The sequence below is a fragment of the Podarcis bocagei genome, assembly GCF_964188305.1.
Source record: "Podarcis bocagei genome assembly, chromosome: 10".
In the NCBI taxonomy this organism is placed as follows: Eukaryota; Metazoa; Chordata; class Lepidosauria; order Squamata; family Lacertidae; genus Podarcis; species Podarcis bocagei.
The window spans coordinates 39,057,863-39,085,533 of NC_138135.1; the positions used below are offsets into that span (position 1 = coordinate 39,057,863).

A 27,671-nucleotide genomic window follows, 5' to 3' on the forward strand; every position below is an offset into this window, starting at 1 on the left:
TGCTAAGATTTTTTTTTTTTTAATTGCAGAGATAGCTGAGGGGTATCTTTGAGCAAGAGACACAAACCCTTGCTCTCCTGCCCTCTGGAAATAGGATTTTGGAGTTTTGGGTGACTTGCCCTGTGTGAATTATGGAGGGAAGTTATTGCTTAAACAAAAACCTTTCTCGTCTTCTATCCTTCCAACTCTGAAGGACACAGAGAACTGTATAAAGTTTCCCCGTAGAGAGGGAATGCAAGCACTTCACCACCCCAAGAGAAAGGGCTGGGAGGGAAGAACTGAATACAGCGAAGCTGTCTGTGCAGAAGTTCTCAAATGCCACACAAAAATGCATGTCTCACGCTCACATAAAAATAAGCATTAAGTCCCTAATTCACTTTCTTCTCAGTTATCTGGGGTGACAGGAAAAATACTTTTGTATACTCTAGTTTAATAGGCACTCTCTCTGCATGAAGAACCCAAAGAATAATGGTTAGTGCCCTTTTTTCAGGACCTCTTAACACAGCAGGTCTCCTGATTATTTGCACACAAGGCAGAAACTTGAGCATAGACATTTGTCTTAATTACTGTAATCTTACTAGTCCTTGAACTGATAGCCACCCAACATAAGTGAGATACCTAGATAAAGACTGCATATTTTATTAAACACAAAACTCATTGCCTATGAATATTTGATGCTAAGTAGCAAAATGTCTTCATTTGCAGCCTGTTTTCTACTGCTCAGCTAGAAGGGTACTAAATTTTCTTTCCTTTGTTGGCCAGTACAGTGAACAGTTAACCTGCCTGCTACAAAAAACCCCTACCATCTTAAAAGAACCCAATGTCCCAACTTTAAAAAACACCATGAAAGAGAATGAAGCATAGCAACTAGTTAAGTTCTAAGAGCTTGAACCAATTTGTCAAAAGTCATCCTCTGAGCACGTCAGGTGCCTATTGTGTCATTGTGGGTGCAGGTGTATCAACCCTGATTATTGGGCATGCTGGCTGGGGTTGATGGGAGTTGGACCCCAACAAAGGTTACCCACCCCACAGTTTTAGGACAAGACCCATCTGTAAATAAAACATGTTTGTGCAAAGAGAAACAGGACAAGAGAACATCTGTAGAGAAAGAAAAGCAGAGACCAAGAACAAAAACTAAAGGGAAAAACAGGCAAGGTTCCACCAAAAGCAGAGGAAAAGGGGTAAAGATGAGCAAGAAAAAAATGGCAATTCTAAGCTATTTCAGATTTAATAAAAATCAGTTACATTTTCAATGGCCTGCTGTGGCAAGTCTGATCTAGCTCTATCTTGGCCTGTACCTTGAGAGATAGTAGTTCAGTTAAGAGGGTTTTAATGTTGTTGCTGCAGTTTCAGTGCCTTTAAGAGCTACATAAACAGAAATCCAGCAAGTGAAGCATTTCCTTCTCTGCAAGTGGCCTGGGGGGGAAAGGACTTCCTTACCCTATTCAGTTTTGAAAATGTATCATTTTAAAACAGCTCATCAGAAAAGTAGCTATTTGTTTTTTATTTAAACTTCCAGTCGATACCTAAGCAAAACACCATTCTTTATAGAACAACCAAAGCACTCAAATAACTCCATGCCAAAAATTATACATACTAAATATTTATACTTCTTTAGTATAATTGATTCTGCAATGCAGGACCTCTCTGCTTCTCAAAAGGCATTTTAAAAGTATTGATAAGGAATTGGCCTGTTCGTAATTGTACATAGGTCTTCATGGTCTGTGCCTATGCGACACAGAATCTGAAGCCTTTCAGACAGACAATGAAACATGTTGTCAGTCCAGACGCTCAGGACACATCTTCCAATGAGCATGGGCACCAATTTTCTGCTTGGCTCCTTTGACTGCTACAACAGTAGCATCGTTTAGAACTTTATTCTCGTTACTGACAACTAGATGGTTTTCTTCCCTTTTGGCTTTTTGTTTTTCCTACAAGCTGCTTTGCTGCTAGTTTTCTTCAAGAAGCTTGCTGCCTATAGGGGGTTGGTGGGCTATGTCAAACACCTTGATGGGCTGGATCTAATATATGGTTTTAGCCTTACATTTGCCCTTCTATTCTACCTCAATGTGCATTAGCTTTTCCCAACATAAAGCTCAATCCATTAAATGTTCCTTTATACTCATGTAGCTACTATTGCACAGAGGCTACCTAAAAATAAAATGAAAACCCTTAGGTAGCTTTCTGGATAAAATAAATGATTTTCTAAAACCACCTTTCGTTTATGCAATAATTTAATAAAAACTAAGTAATCTCACGGACAAGGTGAATAGTACTTGATGGCAGAGGGGTCCAACTCAATTGCATTTGAGCAATGCTAGGTCATAAAATAAACAGCATTGCAAACAGGACAATTCCCAGAGTCAATCTAACAACAATTTATACAGATAGTACCTTATTGAGCATGAACTGTGTTTTCTATACCTTAACTCCAAAGCACATCCTAACAGTTTGCAAAAACCTACTGCATGAGTGGTGAATAAAGCATACGGATTAGCACCACTTAATAGTTGGACTTTTTCTGCTGCTTTGTACAGAAGAAATATGCAGCCTGCTAAAACCTTTTCTAGGCTCAAACTAGAATGTCAAACAATTCCGTAGAAAATATGTGGGAGTCCTGTTATACTTTGATTAGCCTCAACCCTACTGCCACTTACATGGGTACAGAAGAATAGCATCTAATGTATCAAACTTTTATTAGCAGAGATTTCAAATGAAACTAGTTTTAACAAGTGTAATGGGAAAATAATATAATCCAGTTTCTGAACATAATGAAGAATATCCAGAGTTCTGATAAATGGAATATTTGCATTGTCATTTAAATAAGTGTCATAACTGAAGTATCAAATAATGTTTAAGCTGGCTAGTGGATTTATCATAAATGAATGGGGGGGAAATGAGCAGAATAAGACCAACTTCAATTCCCCATTCATAGAAAGAACCTATCAAGCTATGCAGTATATGTCAGTGTACCACAGCTGAGGGCAGATAACATTCCTGAAAGTTCGTAACTTCATGACTTAAAGCAAGGCAAGACTCATGCTATATAAGACAAAACTTCAGAAAAGTAGACCATGCCTTGTGTTGATATCCGGTGTAAGTAGAGAAAGAATACATCTACAGGATTTAATAAGGCAGGCTTTTCCCCCAGAGCACTGCTGCCTAGCACTTTTAACACTTTTAAAAACCATATTTGGTATTAGATCCATAAATCTGTCTTTATTTTTTACAAAATGGATTCCAGGAAGTTAAAAGGCAATACCAGAGACAACTTAGGCGCAGAAATCAGGTGTAGTCATTCAAAGCATTCAAGTAGGGAATATGGTAATATAAATATTCAAAAGCCTTCTCTCAGAAATATTAAAACAATATGTATAACCCATTCCAAACTAAGAAGTAACCTGAAATACTCTAGAGGCCTCAAAAGCTGTTTTTCTTTTTGTTAGATACATGAGAGAACTTGCCTTTGATTAAAGTCCTCTTTCCGAACATGGAAAGTTATCACATGGGGTCCACTGTTAAAACAGACTGCAAATTTATTCTGGCATAATGTGTTCCAACAGAGTACATAGGTGAGGTAATGGCCTTGAAGTTTTAATAGTCATCTCCTCTACTGACAACTTCTTTGCATGTTGGACGCAATAATATGGTATGCTCAAACTGTGCTGTATATGAGCCTTTAATATCACATAGGGGAGGGTATGGATCCACTATACCCAAGTCACACAGGTTCTTCAGAGCCATTAGATATTTACTTTCTCCCAGACGATCTAGCCATCTGCGGCAGAAGGCAAGAGTGCCAAAGTTTTCGTTGATAACATTCAGCAAGTGTTTTGCTCTTGGAAGCCTAGAAGAAAGAGTGCACTGAATGAGCAGGAGGAAATGCTGATCAGACAGATACTGTGCCATGCATGTTTACTCATGAGTAAGTCATGCTGTGTTCAGTAAAGAAGCAGTAAAAATATACTTTAAAATTCCATAATGCATAGCCAACAAGACACGGTAAACAAAAAGAAGTATTCAGCATGCACCAGAATTGCATCACTGCTGCTGCATACCTTCTTTCTGGTGAGGAGACCATTCCAGAGAGAGTGGTCTTTGCTTTCATGTAACAGTGAACATACAAAGCTGTGGTGGGGCCTGAGGGTTGCATTTATTGTTGGCTAAGAAGAACAGAAGGGATTTTTCTTCCAATTGCAGCACTGGAAAAAGCCTCTCCACTAAGTCCAGCACTGCTATGGGAAGGAAAATAACCCCCTTGCTCCTACCAGCCTAGTGCTGCCCTTCCATTGAAACAGATCAGAACACTCCTGTTTCTGGAGTGATCCAGCCTGCTATCAATGACGGTATTCAAAAAAATATTTTAAAAAATTGTCCAGTGGCACCTTAGAGACCAACTAAGTTTGTTCTTGGTATAAGCTTTCGTGTGCATGCACACTTCTTCAGATACAGTCAAGAAGACTGAAAGCTGCCTTGTTGAGTGTTGTTATTCCTGTCACTGCAGGTAATTTGAGTCAGGAGGCTGATAGGCTACATCAAACGCCATCATGGGCTGGATCTAGCCCATGGGCCACTTTATTTACCACTGCTGATTCAAAGAACAGGATTCAAAGTATTTAAGATGCTAGGCGTTTTTTGAAATCGCTATGATTAAACCACAGTAATGTAAAGCTGCTGCTAATATTGGCTGTATTTGGATGTCATGCTAAACCATTCTTCCCAAATCAGGTGTTCCCCAGCTGTTCGTAAACTCTGATTATCCCTGACTACTGGCCATGCTGGCTAGGGCTGATATGAGTTGTTAGTTCAAGAACATCTGGAAGAGTTTCAGCAGTGGTAAATTACTGTCCACTCACACACAAGTAAATCAAGTCACTTTAAGGACAAGTAGCTCTAAAAATTGTTGGTTTTTGTCTCATTTGTGCACCTATAGTATATAAGCAGTCTACTTACCATTCTTTTCAAGTTGTGAATTAGCAACGATATTTCTTTCAATAGTATAGACAAAAGGACATTTACCCACTGTAATAAAAGCAGGACTAACCTTATTGGCACATGTCCAACATCAAAGTTCTTCATATAATGAGAACATTCCATATCATCATGAACAACACCTTTTCCTGTGCTGCCAAAGGTTTCTATAGCATATACTTCTCCCTCCTAAAATTAAACAGACACATATACTAGATAAGCATACTGGAGTCCATGCTGAGAATTAATTAAAGAACTATTTTTTTGCATTTGAAAACATGGGTTCTGGCACAATATTATTTTGCTACAGGAGACTAACTCTGGAATTTTTCAGAACTATAAATGTAGGACAACACATAATACCCCACAGAGCAGATGTACAGGCAGCATGCCCATGAAATACAACCAATCTATTCACTTCCTGTAAATCAAAGATTTTCAAATACTGTCAGGGTGATACTTCCTTACTTAGACACTGCCCAATCAGGTTTAATGAACAGCTTAATCCCATGTACTAGGAATAGCTGTTCTGGTGTAGTATTTCAATTATATACTCAGACTGGTTCAAAGGTGGCCTCCCATACAGGCAGCTTACAATGTTAAACCCTCTTCACTTCAGCAACATAAATTAGTCATATACCTTCAAATTATTCTCTGGGGCAGTAGGTTATGCCTGGGAGCTAAAGTAGAGTACTTAGAATGCCACCAACAAGTGAGACAATGGTATTCCAGTTAGCTTGCTCCTGGTGGGTAAGAATAGGAAAAGTGGGGCATTTTCAGAATAAATTTCTAAGACTTCTGAACTATTTCTGGAGTGGCATGTATTAGAATAAGAAAGAACAGTTTGCAAGATCTTCTGATCAGTTGTAATAACTATCAGATAGTGCATGAATCCTGCTGCCCTTTGTCTGCTTATCTAAACAGCCAGATTTTCCACTTTTCCCAATTAGGTAGTTCACCTCCCCATTTTTATTTTTATTTTCATTTGCTTCTAAATACAAATTGTAGATGTGGGGATAGGGCATTCTGAATTACTTGCAAGAACAAAATGAATGTTAGGCATACCATTCATTTTTCATTTTAATAAAACTAATGCCAACTGTTAAGTATTACACACATTTACAACATTCTGTTGTGAGCAGTAGCCATATGCTTCCTGGGTAATTTAGTACTGCAGACTAAAAAACTTCTTAGTTGAGGGGGATGGGAACAGAATTTCAAACAAGGGCCAGGTGAAACTGCAAATATTAACAGCCTAATACTGTGCATATTCTTCAGTGGGAGTAAAGGCCCATTGAGCTCTATACTTCTGTGTACAGAGGGTAAGGGTATGAGAGTTATTTGCTTACTTCCATTCTTGTTGCTTCTCCTCCTTTCACAATGGGAACAGTTTTGCCTGCATGTATCCTATATGGTCCAATAGAGTGGCCATTCAGATTGCGAATTGGTTTCACTGTAACATAAAATATGAAACACTATAAAATCAATGCACGTAGGTAACTAGTACAGTTAACTTTTCTAGAATAAGCAATTTCATTTTTTAAAAAAAACTATTCTCAATTTTTGGAATCCAAAGACAACATGAAATTCCCAAAAACGCAATTATATGCAAAAATCAAAACCTTTTGAGAAGTTTAGTAAAGGTAAAGGGACCCCTGACCATTAGGTCCAGTTGTGGCCAACTCTGGGGTTGCGGTACTCATCTCACTTTATTGGCAAGGGAGCCGGCGTACAGGTCATGTGGCCAGCATGACTAAGCTGCTTCTGGCGAACCAGAGCATAGCACGGAAACGCCGTTTACCTTCCCGCTGGAGCGGTACCTATTTATCTACTTGTACTTTGATGTGCTTTCGAACTGCTAGGTTGGCAGAAGCAGGGACCGAGAAACAGGAGCTCACCCCGTTGCGGGGATTCGAACCGCTGACCTTCTGATCGGCAAGCCCTAGGCTCAGTGGTTTAACCCAACCTTAAGAGTATCTCTCCATAAAGGCTGTGGGGGGAGCTTTTCTGTGTTGCCCAGCAAGAAAGGAAATTCTTTTCTCCCAGCACAGCACATGGTTAGGTTCATGCAATGACTGCTGGGAGGAGTGCAGAAAGAAGGAATGCCATGGTAAACCTACATCGGCACAAACAGACGTCTTCATCTGCCCCAGCTGTGTGATCATTCCCCATACTGGGGAATGATACCTTCTGAGTGGCAAGTCCTAGGCTCTGTGGTTTAACCCACAGCGCCACCCGCATCCCTTGAGAATTTTGATGGATCTCAAAATGTTTTACTTGTGAGCAACAACAGTAATCAAGTCATACAAATGCAATGCCTTTGTCTGTTTCATATTCACACATGCTCTCTCCCTTAGCGTTGAATCAAAACTATCACATGTACTAGATAGGGGAAATTTACCTTGATATGTTTTGCCATCAATTTCAACTTCGTAAGATTCCATAACTTCTTGAATAGCTTCACCAACATCACAAAGGCGAACGTCTATTCCAGCGCACTATACACACACATAAGACAGGTTGAAATTGAAGATAAAAATTCCCTCTCACAAAGTATGTAGGTAAGAGATAAAGTTACACTTCCCCTTGCGAGTATACCTTTATTCCAGTATTAGTTGCATCTTTTACAGCTTGTAACAGCCTGTCATATTTTCGATTGAATGTGACAGTAAAAGCACAGTCAATGATACGACCTGAAATTAGATATAATTTAGATGAAAGAATCTGAACTCAACTAAATGATCTAACTGCAGAGTAAGCAAGAGAAAACTCACCACTGACATGTGTTCCAAAATCTATCTTGCAGATATCATCGTACTGCAATACAGTTGGATCTCCAGCGTTAGGGGTATAGTGGGCTGCACAGTTATTCAGAGAACATCCCGTGGGAAATGCAAGCCCAGCATTTAAGCCATTCTCTTTTATCAACTTCCGTGAACAGTCTTCTAGTTTTTCGCTAGGGAAGCAAAGGTCTTTATTACATGAACGGATTTGTTTTCCAGCAGCTTTATTTAGTTGCTACATTAAAAAAATTTCAAACGATTCCCCTCCTTCCCTTTGCTATGCATATTACTGGGAATGTTCTTAGAATATGAGATATTTGCTGTCCCAAGAATATAAGAACTGAGGAAGTGCCAGGTCTCCAGTTGTATCATACTCGTTGAACAACTTTGCAGCAACATTCTGTTAGCTGCTTGTCTCCCAGCCTCATAGTCCATAGAAGTTGTGAAAAAACAAAAACAAAAATATACAATCATCACCAACAGTCACCAGAACTGATGGAGAACTAGGCTGATATACAGAAGCCCCACACCTAATCTCTAGGTCCAGCACATTCAATTAAACTTATGGAGATGAACCCTTGTATAGTCCTCCCTTGATCCTATGATCTTTTATTCTCACCAGATTTCTATCATTGTCATTCCAGGTTTGATCCAGCTCATAACGTATTTTCTCACTTGTCTGTGTGCTTCAGCAGCCTCTCTGAAATCATTCCAGATCTCTTCACTTGCTTGATCTAGTGCTTTCTTTTCATCACTTGTTGTTCTCCAAGCAGCAGTTCGCCTTTAATATTGGGATAAAAGGATTGTCAGACTGGCCGTTTTAGCTTGTAATCCAAACTAGATGACACAGGTATACTCAACAGGACTACTACTTTAATATACATATTTTAGATTAACAGAGGTATACTTCAAATTACATATACAATCACTCAAGTTATTAAACTCTAGCTAGCCCACTCTGACCAAGTTCCAAAGTAGCTCAAAATCAATGTTTGTTGCCAATTCTACTGCCATCACAAAACACCTCACTGATTTCAGAAACTGGTAGGTGAAGATTTTGGTAAAAGAAAAAGTTATTCATTGAAGGAGAAATATCATTATTGCACCATTTCTACCACGAAAAACCTTGGGTACCTAGCCTGACTCCAACTTGGGAGAATGTAAGGAACAGGTTTAGGAGTTCAGCCAAGTGACTTGCTGATAAGGAAAACTGCAGGTGTCCAAAGCTCCTCTACACATGTTCTTTGAATTCTAGATGTAGCCTGCACACATGCAATAGCTGGTATAGTGGACTGTACCACTTTAGACTGCAGGTGGAAAGGATCATGTTTTTAAACAATGCTCCATATAGGTAAAAGTAAAGGTAGATGACTCAACAGTTAAGTCCTGCCGAATTCGACTATGGGGTGCGGCGCTCATATCTGCTTTCAGGCTGAGGGAGCCTGGATTTGTCTGCAGACAGCTTTTCCGGGTCATGTGGCCAGCATGACTAAACCACTTCTGGTGCACGGAACACTGTGATGAATGCCAGAGCACACAGAAATGCCATTGACCTTTCTGCCACAGCAGTACCTATCTACCTACTCGCAGTGGTAAGCTTTCAAACAGCTAGGTTGGCAGGAGCTGGGACAAAGGAATGGGAGCTCACCCTGTCGTGCGGATTCAAAATGCCGACCTTACGATCAGCAAGCCCAAGAGGCTCAGTGGTTTAGACCACAGAGCCACCCGCGTTCCTCCGTATGAAAAGCTCTTGGCTATGCAGAACACTAGCCCAGTAGAGAGCAAACTGGACTATAACTTCTTCCCTTGTTTTGCCGTTTTACTTGCACAGATTTGTTTACACCACTTAGAGATGATTGTGATTAAGCAATATACAAATTGCTGAAATAAAATAAATAAATAAAACTACATGGGGACATTCAAAAGTGGTACAACCCCACTTACTGTCCAAAATTATACAAGCCACTCTACCACTTCACTGTTCTACCAAGTCATTGTTGCATGTGTAGACCAGGTCTTATGTCTTATCTCAGGGATGGAGAACCTCTGACCCACCAGACCATTTTGGCCAAGCCACACCCTGCCCTGTACCTCACATCATATAACAGTGGTCCAGCCCACTTGCCTAAGCTGGCCTGTGGGCAGAAAAGCATCTGGATAGACTAACAAAGCATATTCCTTCATGTGCCATCACATATTTTTTTGAAAGGTGCGAAGCCTGTCAACTGCATGACTTAAGATATGCAAGTTTGGCAAATGAAAGACTAGAGGATATTTGTGGAGAAGGATCTTGTTCACTTGCCCTCCATTAAGTCTGAGCAAACAAACGGGTATGCAGTCCAGTCCTGAATCCACAAACCAAGGGAAAGGTTCTGTGGCAGGAAGACTGAGCAATTCCAGTGGTGATTTACACCAGTGATAACCATTCATGCCTGCCTCTGTGAGTGGCCATTGTCTCCCCAATTCCTGGCTAGGTGCCATACCAGTTACCTGCCAAAATGTGACATGTGCTCTAACTAGCAAGAAAGAACCAGGTGCCACTCAAACCAACGAGCAGAAAAGAGTCCTTACAATAGGCTTGGGTATGCAGTGCTTTGTTTCCTCTATTCAATCACCACCTACCCTCCATTGGTGACCACCAGGAAACCATGCAACTGACCACCTAAAGCCATGCTACTCACAAGTAGACCAAGCAGTCAGTCTGTAAATAACTAGGTCAGCACAGGTAGATTTGATCTACAGAGCTTTTATTTTCAGTATTTGTCCATTTGCCTTTTCCTCTTCCATTCTTAATAAAGCTTCATATTATTTAACTGCTGGGATCTGAAGGGTGTTTATGCCAAACTTTAGGATTTGGGTAATCTCCTACATGCTTAACCACTGAGCGTATATATGCTACTAGGGCAAAGGTATGGATTTCATAGGGAATGTGCTGAATTCCATGGTGGAAGAGACAGTTAGATGCCAGCCCCATTGTCCTGAGTAAACAGAATGATGTGACTGAAAGGCAGAGGTAGCATTGACTCAGAATTCTAGATTTTTATTATTTCCTGGAACACCACAGAATTCCCTCCCACTGGGGGCTGGAATCCAACTGTAGAACTGCAAAAACTGAGTGATGGTGGCAGCAATTACTGGATAGTTTAGAGGGCACTGCTGGTCTACTTTGCAAGGCAGCTGTGCAGAGTGTAGGCAGGTCTCCTAACCTTCCCCCTTCCATTACAGCATTTTATTTTATTTTAAAATTGTTTACTGTTTTTTAAACAAACACTAATACAATTACCACTAAGCACTTATCCAGCAGCACATCTAATGGTGCTTGATTTATCCATTGTCTCTAGACAAACACTTACACATTCAACATTCAAACATATTACTTAACGAAACCTCTCCACTGAGAATACTGAGTGGTTGGTATAACCAGGTCTTGATTTTGGTCATTAACATAAAGGGGTCCACATTTCTTGGAAGGTATATCTATTTGTTATGCCTTTAATTGCCCTCTTGTGTCTAGTGAAATGCTCAAACGCTAATCATGCTGCAGTCAGTAAGAAGCCTACAAGTTCTCTGAAGTGCAGGGTGGAGCCTAAGCCTATGTCCAAAGATAGTAGGGCTAAGGCAGGATTTGAAGAAAGGGGTTGGCCTGTAATTGTGGATATAATAGATAATATTCCATTCCAAAAGTTTTTAACATGGTGGTACTCCCACCAAAAATGAATAAATGAACCCAGCTTTTCCATCACAGTATTAACCTACTGCAGGCTTTAAGGACTGCAGTGTAGTTCTCTACAGAATTAAACAGAACATAGTTTTGAAGTATAAAAGACACAGGTACATTGTCACTTTTGAATGACAAGCATCATTATTATAGTTATTACTATTATTAATACCTCCCCTTTTCCCCTAATAGGACTCAAGGCAACTTACAGATTTTTAAAAAGGAATTAATAAAAACATAGAAAAATAATAATTAAAAAACAAGAGAATTAAAACTATATACATTTAATAGTATATAAACAAGCACAGGCCTTGATTATGCCTATGTTCAAGTACTATATAGTTTGCTGGCAAAGTCACTGCTACATGCATTTACCATTCATACATAAAAGTAGTCCCAACTCATTAAGCGTATCTACATCATCCCAAGATCAACTGCCAACAAAATACAGTATGCAGTTACAAACATATACAAAGATCTGCAGGTAGGAACACTCTAAAATTCACTTACTTCCAATTAGCACCTCCAACATAACGGATAACAGTAGAGCGAATATAATAACCCAGCTCTTGGGGCAGACTTATGAACAACAGGCAAAATCAGGTGAGCCTACAAAATAATTTGTCAATGTACCACGCTGTGCATGTTAAAAATTTTAAACAAGATACATACCCATCTTGTGTTGGTGGATACTCACACTCTTCACCTTTTGGAAATATTCCAGTGGTAAACAAATCACATATTGGAATAGATGGAGGATCTGTCTGGACTTTAGCTGTTGGGTGAAATGCAGAAGTTGAATCTCTTGCGATACACTGCATAGTTCTATCATTTTCAATACAAAAGCATTAAAATATATATTTTTTTACATTGCCTTACTTGGGCTCACATCTAAAACTGAAAACATGCCAAGATACCCTTAAATAACCTTGCCAGTTCTGAGTGCCTTTTACAGTTGCAGCACTGAGTCACTTTAAGGAAAAAAACCTGGGTTGTGCATAGCAATCAATTTCTTTAAGAATTCAAATATCTGCATACACTTCAAACACCACTGTTTACCAAGACAGCATCTATATTCTCATACCTGTCCTTGGTGAATCACTGAAATCATTTACAGTGATTAAAAATATAAGACTGTAAAAGTGTGCACATAGGTACTAAAGTGTTTCAGGTGTCAGTTCCTCTCCCAGGTCTCTCTAAAATATATACATGAGGATGGTTGTTGTTTTGAGATTTAATCTTCTTTTCAACTATACCTTATAGCTGTATACCAAGACCACTTCCCTCCCCCATGTACCTGCTGAAATGAAGGGTCTTACAAAGTAATCTTCCCCCAGCACTGGGGTGGGATAACACATTTCCCACTTGGCCTATAAAGAGCAGGCAAATAGCCTTATCTTCCCTTCACAGCACTGAACATCACAGCTTTGCAACTGGGAGATAAAACTGTGGAGGCTCACTTGCTACAACTTGCCAAGCTGGGTGCCGACTGCAGGACAAAGGTTACCTACCCCTGCAGTAGATAATACTGAGCAAGACAGCTAAATGTTCTTGCTATGTATAAGGTAGTGTATGCGTAAGCTCCATAAACATGACATAAGCAGAAACAAAGTTTGCACGATACAACCATAGTAACAAACACCTACGTCCTTTCTTCTTTTTCTTCTTCTTCTTTTTCTTCCCTGCTGCACCATCACCTTCACCTTCACCATCTACAGAAGACAAACATTTACAAATTTATAAACAATAACTACAGATAATAGCACTACCACCTAAGATTATTATTCTATAGTTGTGAGAGGGGGGAAATTGAGTTAAGAGGCTTGGCTAAAGAGCTAGAGCAAAGCTACATATTAGAGCAGCCCAATTAGACTCGCCCAAACTGCATGCAACTTCACACCTGCTGCACAGGACGTGAAGATTTCTACGAACAAGCAGGGATAACTCCTGCTGAACCTCTACTGGCAAGAGTTCCACAGAGCAGGGCTTGCTACACTAAATGCTCAGCGCCTGGTAAAGACCAGCTGAACCTCAGGGGTATATGAGACCACCAAGTGCCTCATTACAAGACTTCAGTGATCAAAGTGGAGCATAAAGAGTCAGGTGGTACTTCAGGCCCAATAGTTTATGGCTTTGTGAGCACAAGAACATTGAAATTGGTAGTAGGAAATTGGTAACCAATGAAGGTTTCTCAGCAGCTATCCCTTATGCAAACATACATGCACACACAACCATAGCTAACATCATTCAGTGAAACGAGTGGTGATGACCTGAGTACACCCCAATAAATATATTTCTTTGTGTAATAAACAGTATTAGTAGTAATAATAATAATAATAATAATAATAATAATAATAATAATAGAACACTGCCAGACCCTTAAGTGCAGATTGAGACACAAAGTTTAATCATGGCTGTAACCACAAGCATCTTCACTGTGATGTCTTTCCGATTTCAATAAAGCATCAGCAGCTTTCAACATGCCCATTATGATCTGGAGTTTAAAATGTACACTAGTCACTACATGTTGTATGCTTAATTTTGGAAGCATACCAAGACACATTATAGAAATTAGTATGCACAGGTGGAATCTGTAGCAAGCTACTGCAATGTGGCATGCTCCTGTTCAGTGTTGCAACCAGTCATGCCCTCCATTTCATTTCCTCTATTACTTCATTACCCCACAAAAATAAATCAGGATTCCATGCCCACGAGACATGCTTAATTCTCAGTGGGTTGTTTTGGGATCCCCCTCCCCCACATTTTTAGTTTAGTTTACTGTCTTTCTATGCTGGCTAAGAAGCAAGGAGCTTCGCTTTCTCCATGGCATATACTGAAGTCAAGCTAGTTGGTGAAAGCTGGGTAAAGTGATTTGTCCCTCCTCTGCCAGTCCATTTGTTCTCTGGAGAGAATTCCATGCACTTCCCTGAGTGGAATTCCTGGTTGTTGAAAGTAATTAAATATTTGCTAATAATGCAAGAATAAGAGGGCAACATTAGATAAAAGCAAAACCATATTTTTAAATAAAAAACCCCACTGATGCTAAGCAGCATTAATAGTTCAAACATATTGTGTAAGTGCTTCACACATACAGTTGGGTACAACATTCATAACAAAACCACTTTCAAAGTGAACTAATTAATGCCACATGAGAAATCAATAAAAATCATGGCTTCACAAGGGCAAATCATATGCTGTTTAGCACTGCCAATGATTATTCCTTCTAGCCACACACTTCCATCACCCTTCAGTTTACAGCAGCTACCACCAGAGAAGTCTAAGGCCTCTGGCTGGCAGGTACACTTCTGGCAACAAAAAAGGAGAGAGATAACGCGCATGAAAAGATAGGACTGCTGCCTGGAAAGAACCCTTTGTTTCTGTAGTTCTATGGAGAGGAAAGGTAAGAGGCAGCATAAAGAGAAAGAGAGTATCCTTCAGGCAGCCAGAGTTAGCCAGGTAGCCACTAGTTTCCAGTAACTGACCTATGCACTTATTTAAAATTCTTAAGTTTTAAAATAAGAAACTATCACTTTGGTAGTGATCTGGCTGACACACATTATTAAAGTTTTACATTAATTTTATTTTACTAAAAAGATATAGTTAGGGCATTAAAGACTAAACACTTTTTTATATATAAAAAACCTAGAACCCATTTTAAAGCATAATTTCAGTCTGTCACAGCACATTCTGAAACAAAGACACAGTCGTTCTTTAAATAGTCAATGCTCTTTAACACTGCTACTCGTTTGAATGAAAACTGCATCAGATTCCTCTTGCCCTTGAACTATGCTTAATCCATTTACACTACATCAGAAAAAAAGTTCTGGCATGCAGTTCATTCATCTACCAATCTGGAATACTTTCCAGTTCCCTATGCTAACCACTGCAGATTCTGGCAATATTCAGTCCTACAGTGGCTGCTGTTCACTTATTACAGGCTTCTTCTGCGGTACTGTGCTGGTAGATTTGCCAATCAGCAAGCCAAACTGTTTAGACTGCCATGTCCTTGAAGACTGCTGCATTATTTCCATCCTTTTGTCAGAGTCACAACCACTGTCTCTAATCAAGGCTATAATCCTAGGAGTTGAATGAAAACTTAATTCCAAGTAACATGTTTAGCTTCCACCATGAACAATTGATTCCTAATGCAAAACACCAGACAGCAATGAAGAGTCTGTCTGAAAGGTTTTTGATTTGGTCCAAAACATATTTTTGCTATTAGGTTTAAAAAGCTTTGCCTATTTATTTATATTACTAGATTGCTAACACACCTTTCCCCACAGGACGATCAAGGTGCCATTCATGGTCCCCCCCCCCCCATTTTACCATCACAAAAACCATGTGAGGTAGATTAAACTAGGGGAGTGTGGCCTACCACGGTCACCCAGTGAGTCTTATGGATGAATGGGGATTTGAAGCCTAGAGTTAAGCACCATCATGTAACAGTCTCTTAACATTTAGGATCTCTTCTGAATTATATGAAGCTCAGGTCACTAGCAATCCAGTTAATTAGAACTTAAGCTATTAAATGGGTGGGTATGGGGAGCCCCAGACATCTATTCCAACACCCAACAGGAATAACACATTAACGATTGTTCTTGTTCAAAACCAATTAATGTGGACAGGTATTGTGTTGCAAAAGAACTTGAACTGAAATGTTTTGTCTATTTTAAATAAATAAACTCACAGCAAAGTCTCTAGGAGAAAATCATCAAAGTGTATTGAAAACATTGTTAGCTTAACCACCTTGTCTTATATACAGCCCCCTATTCTCGGTCCAGAAAAAGCCCTTTGCATGTAAAATGGGGCTTCTGGCTGTCATTCATATTTCATTCCTATCTTCTCCATCATATGGCTTTTCAAAATGTAGATATAATACAAGGACAACAGTAATAAAGCCTGTTTTCTGTAGTTTAAATGACTTATAATTTATAGAATAATCTAGGTAAAATTGTCACTTTAAGAATTAAGCTGAATTTTATTTCATTTCTTTTAATGAACAGAAAGACTGGCATTTTGTTTAGAACAAAAGCTCATCAGAAATTGCTTCATAAATTGAATTCAATATCTGACTTTCAAGCATGTATGTATGTACCAATAAAATTAGCCAAAGATCTATCAATATTCTCTATTACCATTCCCAAACAGGAGTTTCAATATATATAACACAGTCACTGTGTTGCAGTGGATAGCCTATTGTACCTGAACAAAGGAGATCTAGGTTAAAGTCAGTGCTCAACCATCCCTTGGGATAGATCCTATCTCTCATCTTGAATTACCCTGATAAGAGTTGCTCTTTCCAAGGTTATAATTACTTAGTATAATATGATCTCTTTTTAAAATCAATGAACAAAACATTTGATAATAGCCTTTTTATACAGCAGCGCTTTCAACAACCTACATAAAACTGCTTCAGCATGAAATATCTTTCCCAACTCCAGTAATCCCTTAACTAAAGCAAACTACAAATATTTTTACATTAATATTTTACATATCATGGACAGGGTAAATTATACTTGCCTTCATCATCATCTTCTTTCTCCTTTTCCTCCAGTGCTTGTTTATCCAATTGTTTTGTCACCTCATCAAGCGTTGACTCAGATTCTCTCTCGGTTTCTTGTCCTGTTTGCAAATAAGCAGGTAGTTTAAACAATAACGCAAAACCCAGCTAACAAAGGCAATATACTTTCAAAATTGTGTGTCTCTACTTTCTAAATTATACAAGACTGTTCCTATATTATCACTGTAGGTAAATGATAAATTTCTTCCAAGCAATTCCATAAATTGAAATCTCTCCCCCTAGACCTTAGGACAGGTACCATGTACTAATGAAAGCATGTAAATCCACCCCCGCCTTATGCAACTGCAACAGTCTCTGAGCCTTAACACACACCCTCAGTCCTGTAAGGAAACCATGCAGTTATAATCGTCGTCCTCCTATACCATACGAGTGTCCGACGGCAAATGCATCATGCCGAAGACCCTCTCTCCCATTACATGTGAATTTCGTGCATGCTCCCACCATAAAAGTTACCTTCCGACTGCGGTGTTGATTAACTCCCCCCCCTTCCCCAGGCACCCTGACAGCTGCATACCAGCACTCTCTTGCTTCCCAAGAAAACCCCGACACAGAAGATCTCACACGCGAGGTCGCCTTGCCATACACGACCCACGCCCTAGTTTAACGATTTCCAGTCTCATATACCGCGGTGGGCTATGATGATGAAAGGCTTAACGTGAGCTTGACGGCCTCACACCCAGACCCTCCCCATCGCTTCCCCCTAAACGCCTCCGACTCTGGGAACATTTCCCCACGGCGGAGACCAACGCGGCCCTACGGAACGACGTCTTTCTTTCCCCTGAAAAGGGGCTCGTCCTCCCACCGACCCACCCCACTCCCTTCAACCCCGGACGTCTCGGGGGCCAAGGAGGCTTCGCTCCCGCTTCTCCTCCGAAGTTGTCCCCATGGCTAGCCCCTGACGCGGCCTCCCTCTCCCCCCCCCCCCCCGCCATCGCCTTTCCCGGCCCAGCTCCTACCCGCGGCGGCTCCTTTGCTCTTCTTCTTCTTCTTGCGCTTCTTCTTCGCTCCTTCTTCAGCGCCAGGCCCCGCCGCGCCTTCTCTCTCCTCGGGATCCAAGAGCACCTCCCCGTTCAGGTGCTTCTCCTCCTCGGGGCTGCCCCTTTCCTCCACGGCCGCCATGTTGCAGCGCCGCCGCCGCCTCCTCTCCCACGACTAGCCGCCGCCAGCGAGCGAGAGCCAGAGACCGAGGGTGAAGGGGAGGCCGCTCCAGCCCCAGATACTCTATGGCTCAGCCCTGGGGCACGTCGGGAAAAATGGAGGGCTAAGAATCCCGTCGGGTAGCGGGGGGAGGACGAGCAGCGAGCACGTGCGCTGTGGAAGCGTGAGAGAGTTGTTGTCTGTGAGGCTGTCCGTGGGAGGTGCAGTTTAGGGCCGGGCTCCTAGCTCATGCCGTCGCCTGGGCCTCCTCTCTTCACACCACGTGGTTGTTGGGTTCCCCCCCCCGCCCCTCCTCGCAACCAATTTCCCTGAGTAGGTTGCAGCAAAACTTAACGTAGAGAGCTTCATGGCACCTTAAAAGACTAACCGTGCAAACCTATGCTGCTTGTCTGTCCGTTCAAAAGGAAGCCCCGTTGAGTTCAGCGAGTGAGTCTTCCTTTTATCTAAAACTGTGGCGGGATTGCACAGCACATTTTATTCTGGCATAAATTGTCCCTGGACCAGAGCCCATTTCATCAGATGTGTACATGGCACCGTAAATTCGACAAGACTGGATTTGTCTGCTTCTATCACTAATCTAAAATGCTGATTTTGAAAAAAGTTGCTTCAGAGACTTAACTCCTGTTATATTTCGATATACTGTAGGATGGATCATAGGCCCAACATGCGCCTGAAAAACAACACTGAAAAGTACTATAAGGTACACTCAACTAAATAGACTAGGAGCATACCTACCTGACAAGATGTTCACCATAGATTGTTTTTGTTTTTCATTTTAGTATGTTGTCAATTCTTTATTGTTTTTAATTGTAATTACCTCATTCAGCAAGGGATACCCACAGATGCACATCTGGACCCGTCAGTGCTCATTCTGAGAGTATTGTCATTTAATGAATGATAACTAACATCTGTTAGATGTGAATGGGGATGTGTGTGCTATTAGAGCTGGATCAGGGGAGCTACTTAAGTTATGAAATAACTTAATTTTAATAAAATTAAAACATCGCAGCCAAATGCCTATCAAGCTGTTCTCAAGCCAAACAAATACTATATGCCCACCAATGTGTTTTCATGCCAGAAAAAAATTAATGCCCATAGTTACCAGCCAGAAAAATAATTGTACGAGGTGGAGGTAGGTGCAGAATGCATCCATGGCCAACTGGAGCAAAACAACTGCTGTGGTTGATGAGGGAGCGACAGATCTGGACCCTTTCATTGATCAATACTGTATATAACAATGCAGGGAAAGTAACCAGGGCTTTCCTTTATTGTAAATCTTCCCAGTTAATTTAAATGTATTGGCCCCAAAACTGGAAGAAAGGAAAAGAGAATTTACTAAGGACAGTTATAGCAGCTTATGTTTATTACTGAGGGGGCAGAATAAAAAGCCTTTCCCTGTATGGTACTATATGGAAGTGCTGCCTCCCCCTTGCCCCACTTAATTGCCTTGATTCAGAGTTTCAATTGAATATTGCAGTTTTGGGGCAATGTGTTTTTCTTTAAAAAGCAGTATTGAACAAGGGTACTAGTCTGTCCTAGAGCTGACTGCCACTTCAGCCCTTAATACATTCACTTAATTTGAGATGGAAGGTTTCCCAGTGTTTCCATTTTATTAAGATTACTTAATAAACTTGGTTGACTTTAAAAGATTATTAGACAAATTTATGGAGGATAACACCATTAATATCTATATGATGGCTCTATTCTCTCTCCACTGTTAGGGGCAGTATTCCTCTGAATACACTCAAAGGTGCACTCCTCCTTTGTCTCCCAAGACAGATGGATGCCAACAACCAGTTGCTGGGAATCACAAGTGGCAATGCTTGTGGACTTCTCATAGGCATCTGGTTGGTCGTGGAGGGAACAGTATGCTGGACTAGATGTAGCAGGATCTTAATAAGTTCTTACTCTATGGCTTGTTAAAAGTGAGACATTTAAAACAGCCCCAAGGAATCCTGGGAATGTTAGCTTACCCTCACAGAGTTACGTTACCCAGCACTGTTAACAAACGAGCTTCCATGGTTCTTTTTTAGGGTAGGGCACTTAATGATGGTGACAAAGCACTGAAACTAAGCAAAAGCTTTGTTTTCATTGAAATAATATCAGCCACCATCTGGAGCAGTTAAGCATCCTAATAACCATTTACTTCTGCTGGTGCGCATATGAGTACCTTTAATAGTGGCTAGCTTGCTGCTTGAAGCTTAGAAGTGGCTGCAGAAAGGAAGTATGGTTCGGTATAATCCACACCATGTGGTAACTAAGCAACAGGGCTTTTCAACAGTGTGTTGACTGACTGCGACCACAGAGAGGCAACTTTTATTCTGTTCACTTTGAAAGAGACAGCTTTTAACTGTTACATTTTACATTACTGACAAGCAAGATCTGCTCTCTGTGGGAAGACTTCTAAGGTACGTTATAACATTTATTGACAAACAGAATCATACAAGGGAGGTTTGAAAAGAGAGAGTACAACAGAGACAGATAACAAGGAATTATCTAAACCTGTATTAAGGAGGAGTTTTAACAGGGAATTATTTTGTTTGTTCTGTTTATCAGAACAGTCCATAAATACCTGTAAATCTATGGCATTAATGATAACCTTCTAAATGCTGGTGGAAAACTGCTGGAGATCTGAAAAAAGGGAGTAAGCCGTATTAACCACATTTGATAAATATAACCAACACGATCGCATAAAATGTTCTGTAAAGGTATTTTTTGAATTTAACGAAACTCTTTTTACATTGTGTCTGAAGATGAAAGTTTAAGTCTGGCTTTATTGCTAGCTTTTGTAAACTAGAGCAATCAATAAATTATTGCTGATATTATTATTTGTTAAAATTTGATCCTGACATTTTCTTCTAAAAGAGTCCAGAGCAACAAACACCAAAGTGGTAAAACAATACAATTAAAAATAAACATTCAAAAACATCTAAAAGCATTAAAACATATAAAATGTTTATTTTATTTAAAAAATCCAAAATCTGCAGAAGGGCAGTACCTCCAATTGCATCAGCCAAAATGTCATGAAATATCTTTGCTTCCTTGTCCCAAGGTGCAAAGCCCTAGGTGCAACCTGAAACCTGCATAGCACATAGTATGGCTTAGTTCAGTTAAGGCCGCAATCTTATACATCAGGAATGGAGAAGCTTTTTTCAGCCTATGGGCTGTATTCACTCATGGACAGTGCTGGATTTACATATAAGCTAAACAAGCTATAGCTTAGGGCCCCACTCTTTTGGGGGCCCCCAAAAAATTTAAAGGAAAAAAACCTGTATGTACATTTCCAAAATATAACTTCAACAATTACTTTGATAAAATACATATTTTGTTATGTGCAAATGGCTTTAGATATCTATTAGGTCCATAAATTACCATATAGCATATATTCAACACAAAAAACAGCTACAATTTGTTGTTGAGAAAGGACAGTTGGACATATAAAGGGCCCCATTACCTTCAGTAGCTTAGGGCCTCATCAAACCTAACTGTGGGCCTGCTCATGGACAACATCTTTAACAAACTGAAGTTCCCAGGATTCTTCGGGGGAAGTCATGTGCTTTATATGTGCCTTGGATGTGCTTTAAATGTATGGTGTGGACCTGCCATCTACAGTATTCTCTTACACCCCAACTTAAAGACTGTGACTAAATGCAGACTTTGTGGCTTCAGCATCAAGCTACCTTTCTGTTCCTGCCCCCCCCCCCAACTTAATATCCAGCCTGGAAAATTCAATAACGTAATATCCAGCATGTTCACTGCTACAAAATGTCACAAAGGAGTTGCATAACTATGGAGTTTACATTGTTTTTAATGCAGCAAAATATCTTTATATACTTTTTGTTTTATTTTTGAAGACTTGTTTGTCAATGAAAGGAGTTGAGTTTGTAACCATTGCAATCCATTTGCATTGCCAAATGATTGGCTAATTATTTAAAGTCGAAAAATTATTTCAACTTTATTGAAATGGCAATATACAGTAATTTTAGTCTCATTCTTAAAACCATTGGCTTGGCTCCAGAACAGTCACATTTAAAGCAAATGATCTGTTCAGTATTAGGTATAATAAAGATTATGGCTTTAAAGCAATGATACAGCTGTAAAAGGTGAACATATACAGTAATCCTGACCTACTATGAGATAGATGGCCTGTCAGCCTTAATTCAGAAGTATATGTATTATAAGTTTATATCAGTCTGTATAATAATATGCCCTTAATATTATTTTGATGTTATAGAATCAAAGCCAAAATTAATTGTGAAAATATGAATTAACTATTCAAGCTGCAAATAAATGCAGTGGATACATAAACAAATTTTATTCACAGAAGTTAGGAAACAATTTAATGTTTATTTTGGTTTCAAATGCAGGCAGTCCTTGCATAACAGTAGAAATGGCAGCTGTGTCAATTGGATCCTTGGATCAGTTTGTATTTCATTTAAAGCAATAGATTTGCAATATTAGTTTTGTCTTAATGTCCATAGTTGAAAGCTAGTTGTTCTACCACAACTGTTCCTTTCTTCACCTGGTTCAAATATGTTTTAGATCTCACTTCTGCAAGGAGTTGCATAAAATTAGTACCCCATTGCAAAGAAGTCAAACTATTTCCAAACTGTCTGTGTGTGTGTGTGTGTGTGTGTGTGTGTGTGTGTGTACACACACAAACACACTATACCATATTACACCAATTAAATGGCTACAGGTGTCATTCATTAGCTACAAGTCTCACTCCACTGATAAGTATGCAGAATGCAAAATACTTCTCCCATGAGAGCTCTATGTGCACAGTTGTACACTTGAGAAGGCCTGCTGCGTTTTCAATTTCTGTTAGATACTACTTTAGGAACACCAAATCTGTCTTGGTTATAGATTCAGGTAGGTAGCAGTGTTGGTCTGATGCAGTCGAAAGAAATAAAAAAATTACAAAATTGTCCAGTAGTACCTTAGAGACCAACTAAGAGAGACAGTGTGGTGTAGTGGTTAAGAGCGGTGGACTTGTAATCTGGGGAACTGCATTTGAATACCTGCTCCTCCACATGCAGCTGCTGGGTGACCTTGGGCCAGTTACACTTCTCTGAAGTCTCTTAGCCTCACTCACCTCACAGAGTGTTTGTTGTGGGGAGGAAGGGAAAGGAGGTTGTGAGCCACTTTGAGACTCCTTCGGGTAGTGATAAAGTGGGATATCAAATCCAAATTCCTCTTCTTCTAAGTTTGTTCTGGATATAAGCTTTTGTGTGCTTATACCCAGAACAAACTTAGTTGGTCTCTAAGGTGCTACTGGACATTTATTTATTTATTTTGTCTTGGTTATATTTCATTAAAAAACACAACCATTTGTATTCTTGTGTCCCATTTTTCTTGGCATATTCATATTTTATCTCTGTAGGCACAAAATCCTACTGAGAGAAATGGCTGAAACCCTGGAACAAGAACCCATATATTTCTTTGACCAGGTATTTCCCATCTCATATTTGATATGTTATTACTGTATTGCTCTCTCCAAATCTATTAAGGGTTTAATAAAATCCTATATTTTATTCTAGCTCAAAACCAAACAAAAGCGAAATATGAAAATAGAACCAGGAGAACACTTTGTTGATATAAATTTAGTCAGCACAGATCCAGATCCTCATGAAATTCACAGGTAATAGTGGTGACGTATTTAAATTGCAATAACTAATTGAATGCATTAATGAATTGATATATTGTATTAAAATGTAGTCTTTCCCCCGTTTTTGTTGGTTGGAAAGTTCAAATGGGAAAACTGTTAAGGGCATATTGCAACTTGAAAATTGTTCACATTTTGTTTTTTTAAAGGATGAATAGGATGTAAAAGGGCACTATTCCAGCAGGAAGCAAGTATGTATTCTGTACTTCCTACTTACCTAAGTCCTGCTGTTCTCATAAGAATTTAAGCCTGAATACATATATAGCTGTGTCTGAAGATTTCTGTACATAGTTATGTCTTCTTCACACCTATAGTATTTGGTCTATATCAGGGTAGTCCAACATGCAACATTTGACACCCCTCCCCCAGCCCAGTGGCAGACCTACATTTTTGAGTCCCGCTTAGTATGAAAAGTCTGTATTCTCGAATTAAAGGCATAACATACATTTACTGTCCACATGCAGGAACTCTGGATGCATGGATGAACACAGGGAAATAAATGATGCTTTTGTGAAAGACAGTAAAGCAAAGAAAGAACCAGTTTCTACTAAAACAGATGATCCTTCTATATCCATAAACATTTGTGAGAATCCTCTGGCTCGCCTCTCCCAAATACCTTCATTTCCACCTGCAGAAGAAGACCTACGGTCAACTTCACTGGAAGAACATAAATGCATGGCTGCTACCATATTATGTGAGCTGGAAGAAACGTTGACGCATTTTACCAAGTTTAAGTTTATTTTACCACAAGGGGTTTTAAATATATTGAGCTCCAGTTGGAAAGATCTCATTGAAGGTGTCTGGAAAAATAAAAAATATTTGCAGGAATTAGCATACAAAAACTTTAAATCAAGGAGAAGGCAAGCATCACAGGAGTCCAACAGATTGCCACCTACATTTGAATATACTGACTATGAGACGGCTAAAAATGTGAAAAGGAAAAGCAGGAAAAGTGTTGATTTTCCCATGGGTGCGACAAAAGGAATGGACAATCCTGGAGCTCTGTCAAACAGACTCAATGGAAGCAAGAGTAAGGAATTTTACTGGTTTTCCCTTAATACTTAATATTCCAGTATCATATAGCAGAGGGTGGTTCAGCTTGGCCATTATACTACAGGGGGCGACAATATTGCAAGTGTTTGTTTGGTGTGCAACTGCTGGCACACGTTTTCAGCCCTGGAAGGAGGTGGGGAGGGCTTACATGCACTCCACCAACATGTGGGATGGCCTGGGGCAACTTTTACATATAAGAATAGGAGCAAACTGATTGGTTTTTATCCTAATACCAAAACTCAGGGTTTACTTTGACTACTTTACTATACATTTAGCACTCAGTAGATAAAGGTCCCCGATTAGCATAAACAGGAGTAGCTCTCATTGAGACTAATTTCAAAGTAAACCTTCAGGCTGCAAGTCTCTAACCTAATAGCATGAATAGGCAACAATGGAGAACATTAAATTCTAAGATATAGTTTGTCTTAATACATGTTTCTATACAGTGCTTTTTGCAGGGTTAAAAATTAGGTGCTGGTGCACATAAATAAAAGTATTGTGGGCAGCAAAAAGAATCATACTCTATACCAGTAAATATGACCACACAAAAAACCAGTTGTCCATCACTCGTTTAGAATGATATTTATTCTTGACACATCTAGGCTAGAGAGAAAATGCCAGCTCTGAAATTTGCTATCTTCGTCCCAGGCCACAATCACAAGTGGAAGTAAGAGATCTCTTGTGATTAATTGAGGAAAGTTGCTGAAGAATACCAGCAAATGGCCTTTGCAGCTGAAGTTAGAGAGGTACAAGCACTTGGGGGGGGGGGGCTGGAACTGAAAATAAACTAGGCAATTTTTCAAACCATTTATTACAGAAGCTTCTCTTTCCCATTTCAAGGTGAGTGAAAAAGTAATCATAGTATTCAGCCAGGAGAGGCAATCTGTACCCAGAGCACTTCATTCAATAATGAAAAAAGTTAACAGCACATAAGCACTTACTCTGGCCATTACCTAGCTCTTTGCAAGTTTGTAATTATAAAACAACAAACAGTTCTTAATAAAGAACTGTGATTATGTGTGCTTATACTGCTGAGGACTCATGGTCAATACTTTTCTTTTCTCTCCTATTTAGCTGCAGTCCCTCAGCAATATAGCAATGATTCACCTTTTGCAATCAGTTTCTCACTGTCATCAAAACTATGCAAGGAAAGAGGTATTATGTGTGCACTCTCTCTTTCTTCATTCAGGTTAATGTTTAGATTAATGAGCTACAGTTGGAGGGGAGCAAGCTTATTCATTTACTGTATAAGATTTCTTACCTGCCCTTCAACATAGGGCACCAGGGTGGGTTACAACATTATAATGATACAGTTATGAGGGTGGGATGGGGATGACAAAAGTGAAACAGCTTTAAAAAGAGGGAAAACAATATAGATTAAACAAAAGAGGTGGGTCTCACAACACAAAATATATTAACTGTCAAAGGGGAAGGGGGAAAGGTCCATCTTTAGTGTACGACAAAGGTGATGCTAGATGCCCTCACAATCTTCCAGGCTGCCATTCCCCTTTCTTCTAGTAGGACTACCAAGAGATGATACTTGAGGAAACTATTTTTATTTTCTTTTTAGGTTAATTGGTTCTGGTGGATGAGTGTAATAGGGAATGAAAAAGAAAATATTAAAGATGGCCTTTACTTCTAACAATAACTAATACTTGTGTTTGTGTTAACAAACCGGCTTTCTTAACTTTTAAATATATATTTTTTGATTAATCAAAAAATGTACTGATGTCTTGGAATTCGACAAGCACTTAAACTTTATTTATTTATTTATTTATTTATTTGCAGCATTTCAGTTAACTAATTATGAGTTTTTTCATTTCTTCATAAAGGTTGGGTTTTTCAACATTCTGACTGTGACTCTAAAGACCTAGAATGGAAAGCACCGTATGTCTGGGCAGTGGAAAGATTACGAATGGCAAAGATTGAAATGTAATATTAAAATGGGATTTTCTATTATGGCTTTTAAAATCTATTCTTGTTAAACTGATTTTTTTCTATTTTATTACAGGCTAAAATAACCAGAGATAGTTTAAGATGTGTTAAATTGCTAACACAGATGCTCAAAGAGGTCCATGGGAGAGTATGGAGGGCCTCTGGCGTTTTCTAACTGGAAAAGGGTAGCATGGAGGCACTGGCTGTATGAACCAATGGCCTGAATTGGTGCTTCCAATTGGGACTCATATATGACAGCTGTTGCAGTTTTTCATAATCAAAGCATCTTCTTTTTTAGCCACTGTGGCTGCACAAATCACACAGTGTGAAAAGTCCTCATGTGAAAGTGTTGCTTCATGCAGTTGGTGCCTTCATGCAATCACTGTTGGGCCCAAGAGCAATCCTGTATGACCATGTGGAGCAGGGCTGGCCATACCATTAGGCAGAGTAGGGCTTTTGCCTCAGGCAGGAGGTGTTGGGAATTTGTGTGCCAAGTGGTCTTCCCTATGTTTCCTGCTTCCCTCAGGTGCAGCACAGTTTTGACATAAGAATCTACTAACAGTCCAGGCAGGTTTTGGACGTAGACTAGGGGGGCAGCATCCCCTGGTCTTTTCCCTCAGAAAGTAAAATGTCTTGGGCTAGCCTTGATGTGGAACATAAAAAAAAACATGTTGCAAAACCACATTACAGAAACTCATTTCCTTTGGGGGGGGGAATTAAATAATTGAACATTTGGTATTTGACAGGAGTGGGAAATAAATATACTTTTTTCTTAGGGATAACAACCTCAGAATCATGATGTCTGGT

The 27,671-nt window shown here is 39.7% G+C and overlaps 2 protein-coding genes across 2 annotated transcripts in view; one reads left to right on the forward strand and one right to left on the reverse strand.

Annotated features, from left to right (window-relative positions):
- Positions 1 to 3,518: 3,518 nt before the first annotated feature.
- METAP2 (methionyl aminopeptidase 2) lies at positions 3,519 to 18,305 on the reverse strand. The gene is made up of 11 exons (XM_081209667.1): positions 18,010 to 18,305; positions 16,993 to 17,094; positions 13,119 to 13,184; positions 12,145 to 12,247; positions 8,374 to 8,535; positions 7,746 to 7,927; positions 7,570 to 7,664; positions 7,373 to 7,469; positions 6,321 to 6,424; positions 5,045 to 5,160; positions 3,519 to 3,847 (listed from the first exon to the last, which is right to left on the reverse strand). Exons 1-11 carry the CDS (start codon positions 18,170 to 18,172, stop codon positions 3,595 to 3,597), a joined length of 1,443 nt encoding a protein of 480 aa, XP_081065793.1. The 5' UTR covers positions 18,173 to 18,305; the 3' UTR covers positions 3,519 to 3,594.
- Positions 18,306 to 18,659: 354 nt separating this feature from the next.
- LOC308595484 (uncharacterized protein) overlaps positions 18,660 to 27,671 on the forward strand; it is a 31,196-nt gene continuing 22,184 nt past the window's right edge. Inside the window, exons 1-6 of the mRNA XM_081209646.1 lie at positions 18,660 to 20,619; positions 23,595 to 23,661; positions 23,752 to 23,852; positions 24,341 to 24,906; positions 26,004 to 26,084; positions 26,762 to 26,861. Of these exons, the coding sequence (XP_081065772.1) occupies positions 23,617 to 23,661; positions 23,752 to 23,852; positions 24,341 to 24,906; positions 26,004 to 26,084; positions 26,762 to 26,861 (893 nt within the window). The 5' untranslated portion in view covers positions 18,660 to 20,619; positions 23,595 to 23,616. The remainder of the gene's footprint in view (positions 20,620 to 23,594; positions 23,662 to 23,751; positions 23,853 to 24,340; positions 24,907 to 26,003; positions 26,085 to 26,761; positions 26,862 to 27,671) is intronic.

Excerpts from the sequence above, each read along its gene's own strand:
- METAP2 (XM_081209667.1), bottom strand. The coding sequence starts at position 18,172 with ATGGCGGCCGTGGAGGAAAGGGGCAGCCCCGAGGAGGAGAAGCACCTG. Across the intron at positions 17,095-18,009 it reads GAGCAAAGGAGCCGCCGCGG|GACAAGAAACCGAGAGAGAA; the intron begins GTAGGAGCTGGG and ends ATTTGCAAACAG. Across the intron at positions 8,536-12,144 it reads TATCCACCAACACAAGATGG|GCGAACTGCTGCTTGGAGAA; the intron begins GTATGTATCTTG and ends CCAATATTAAAG.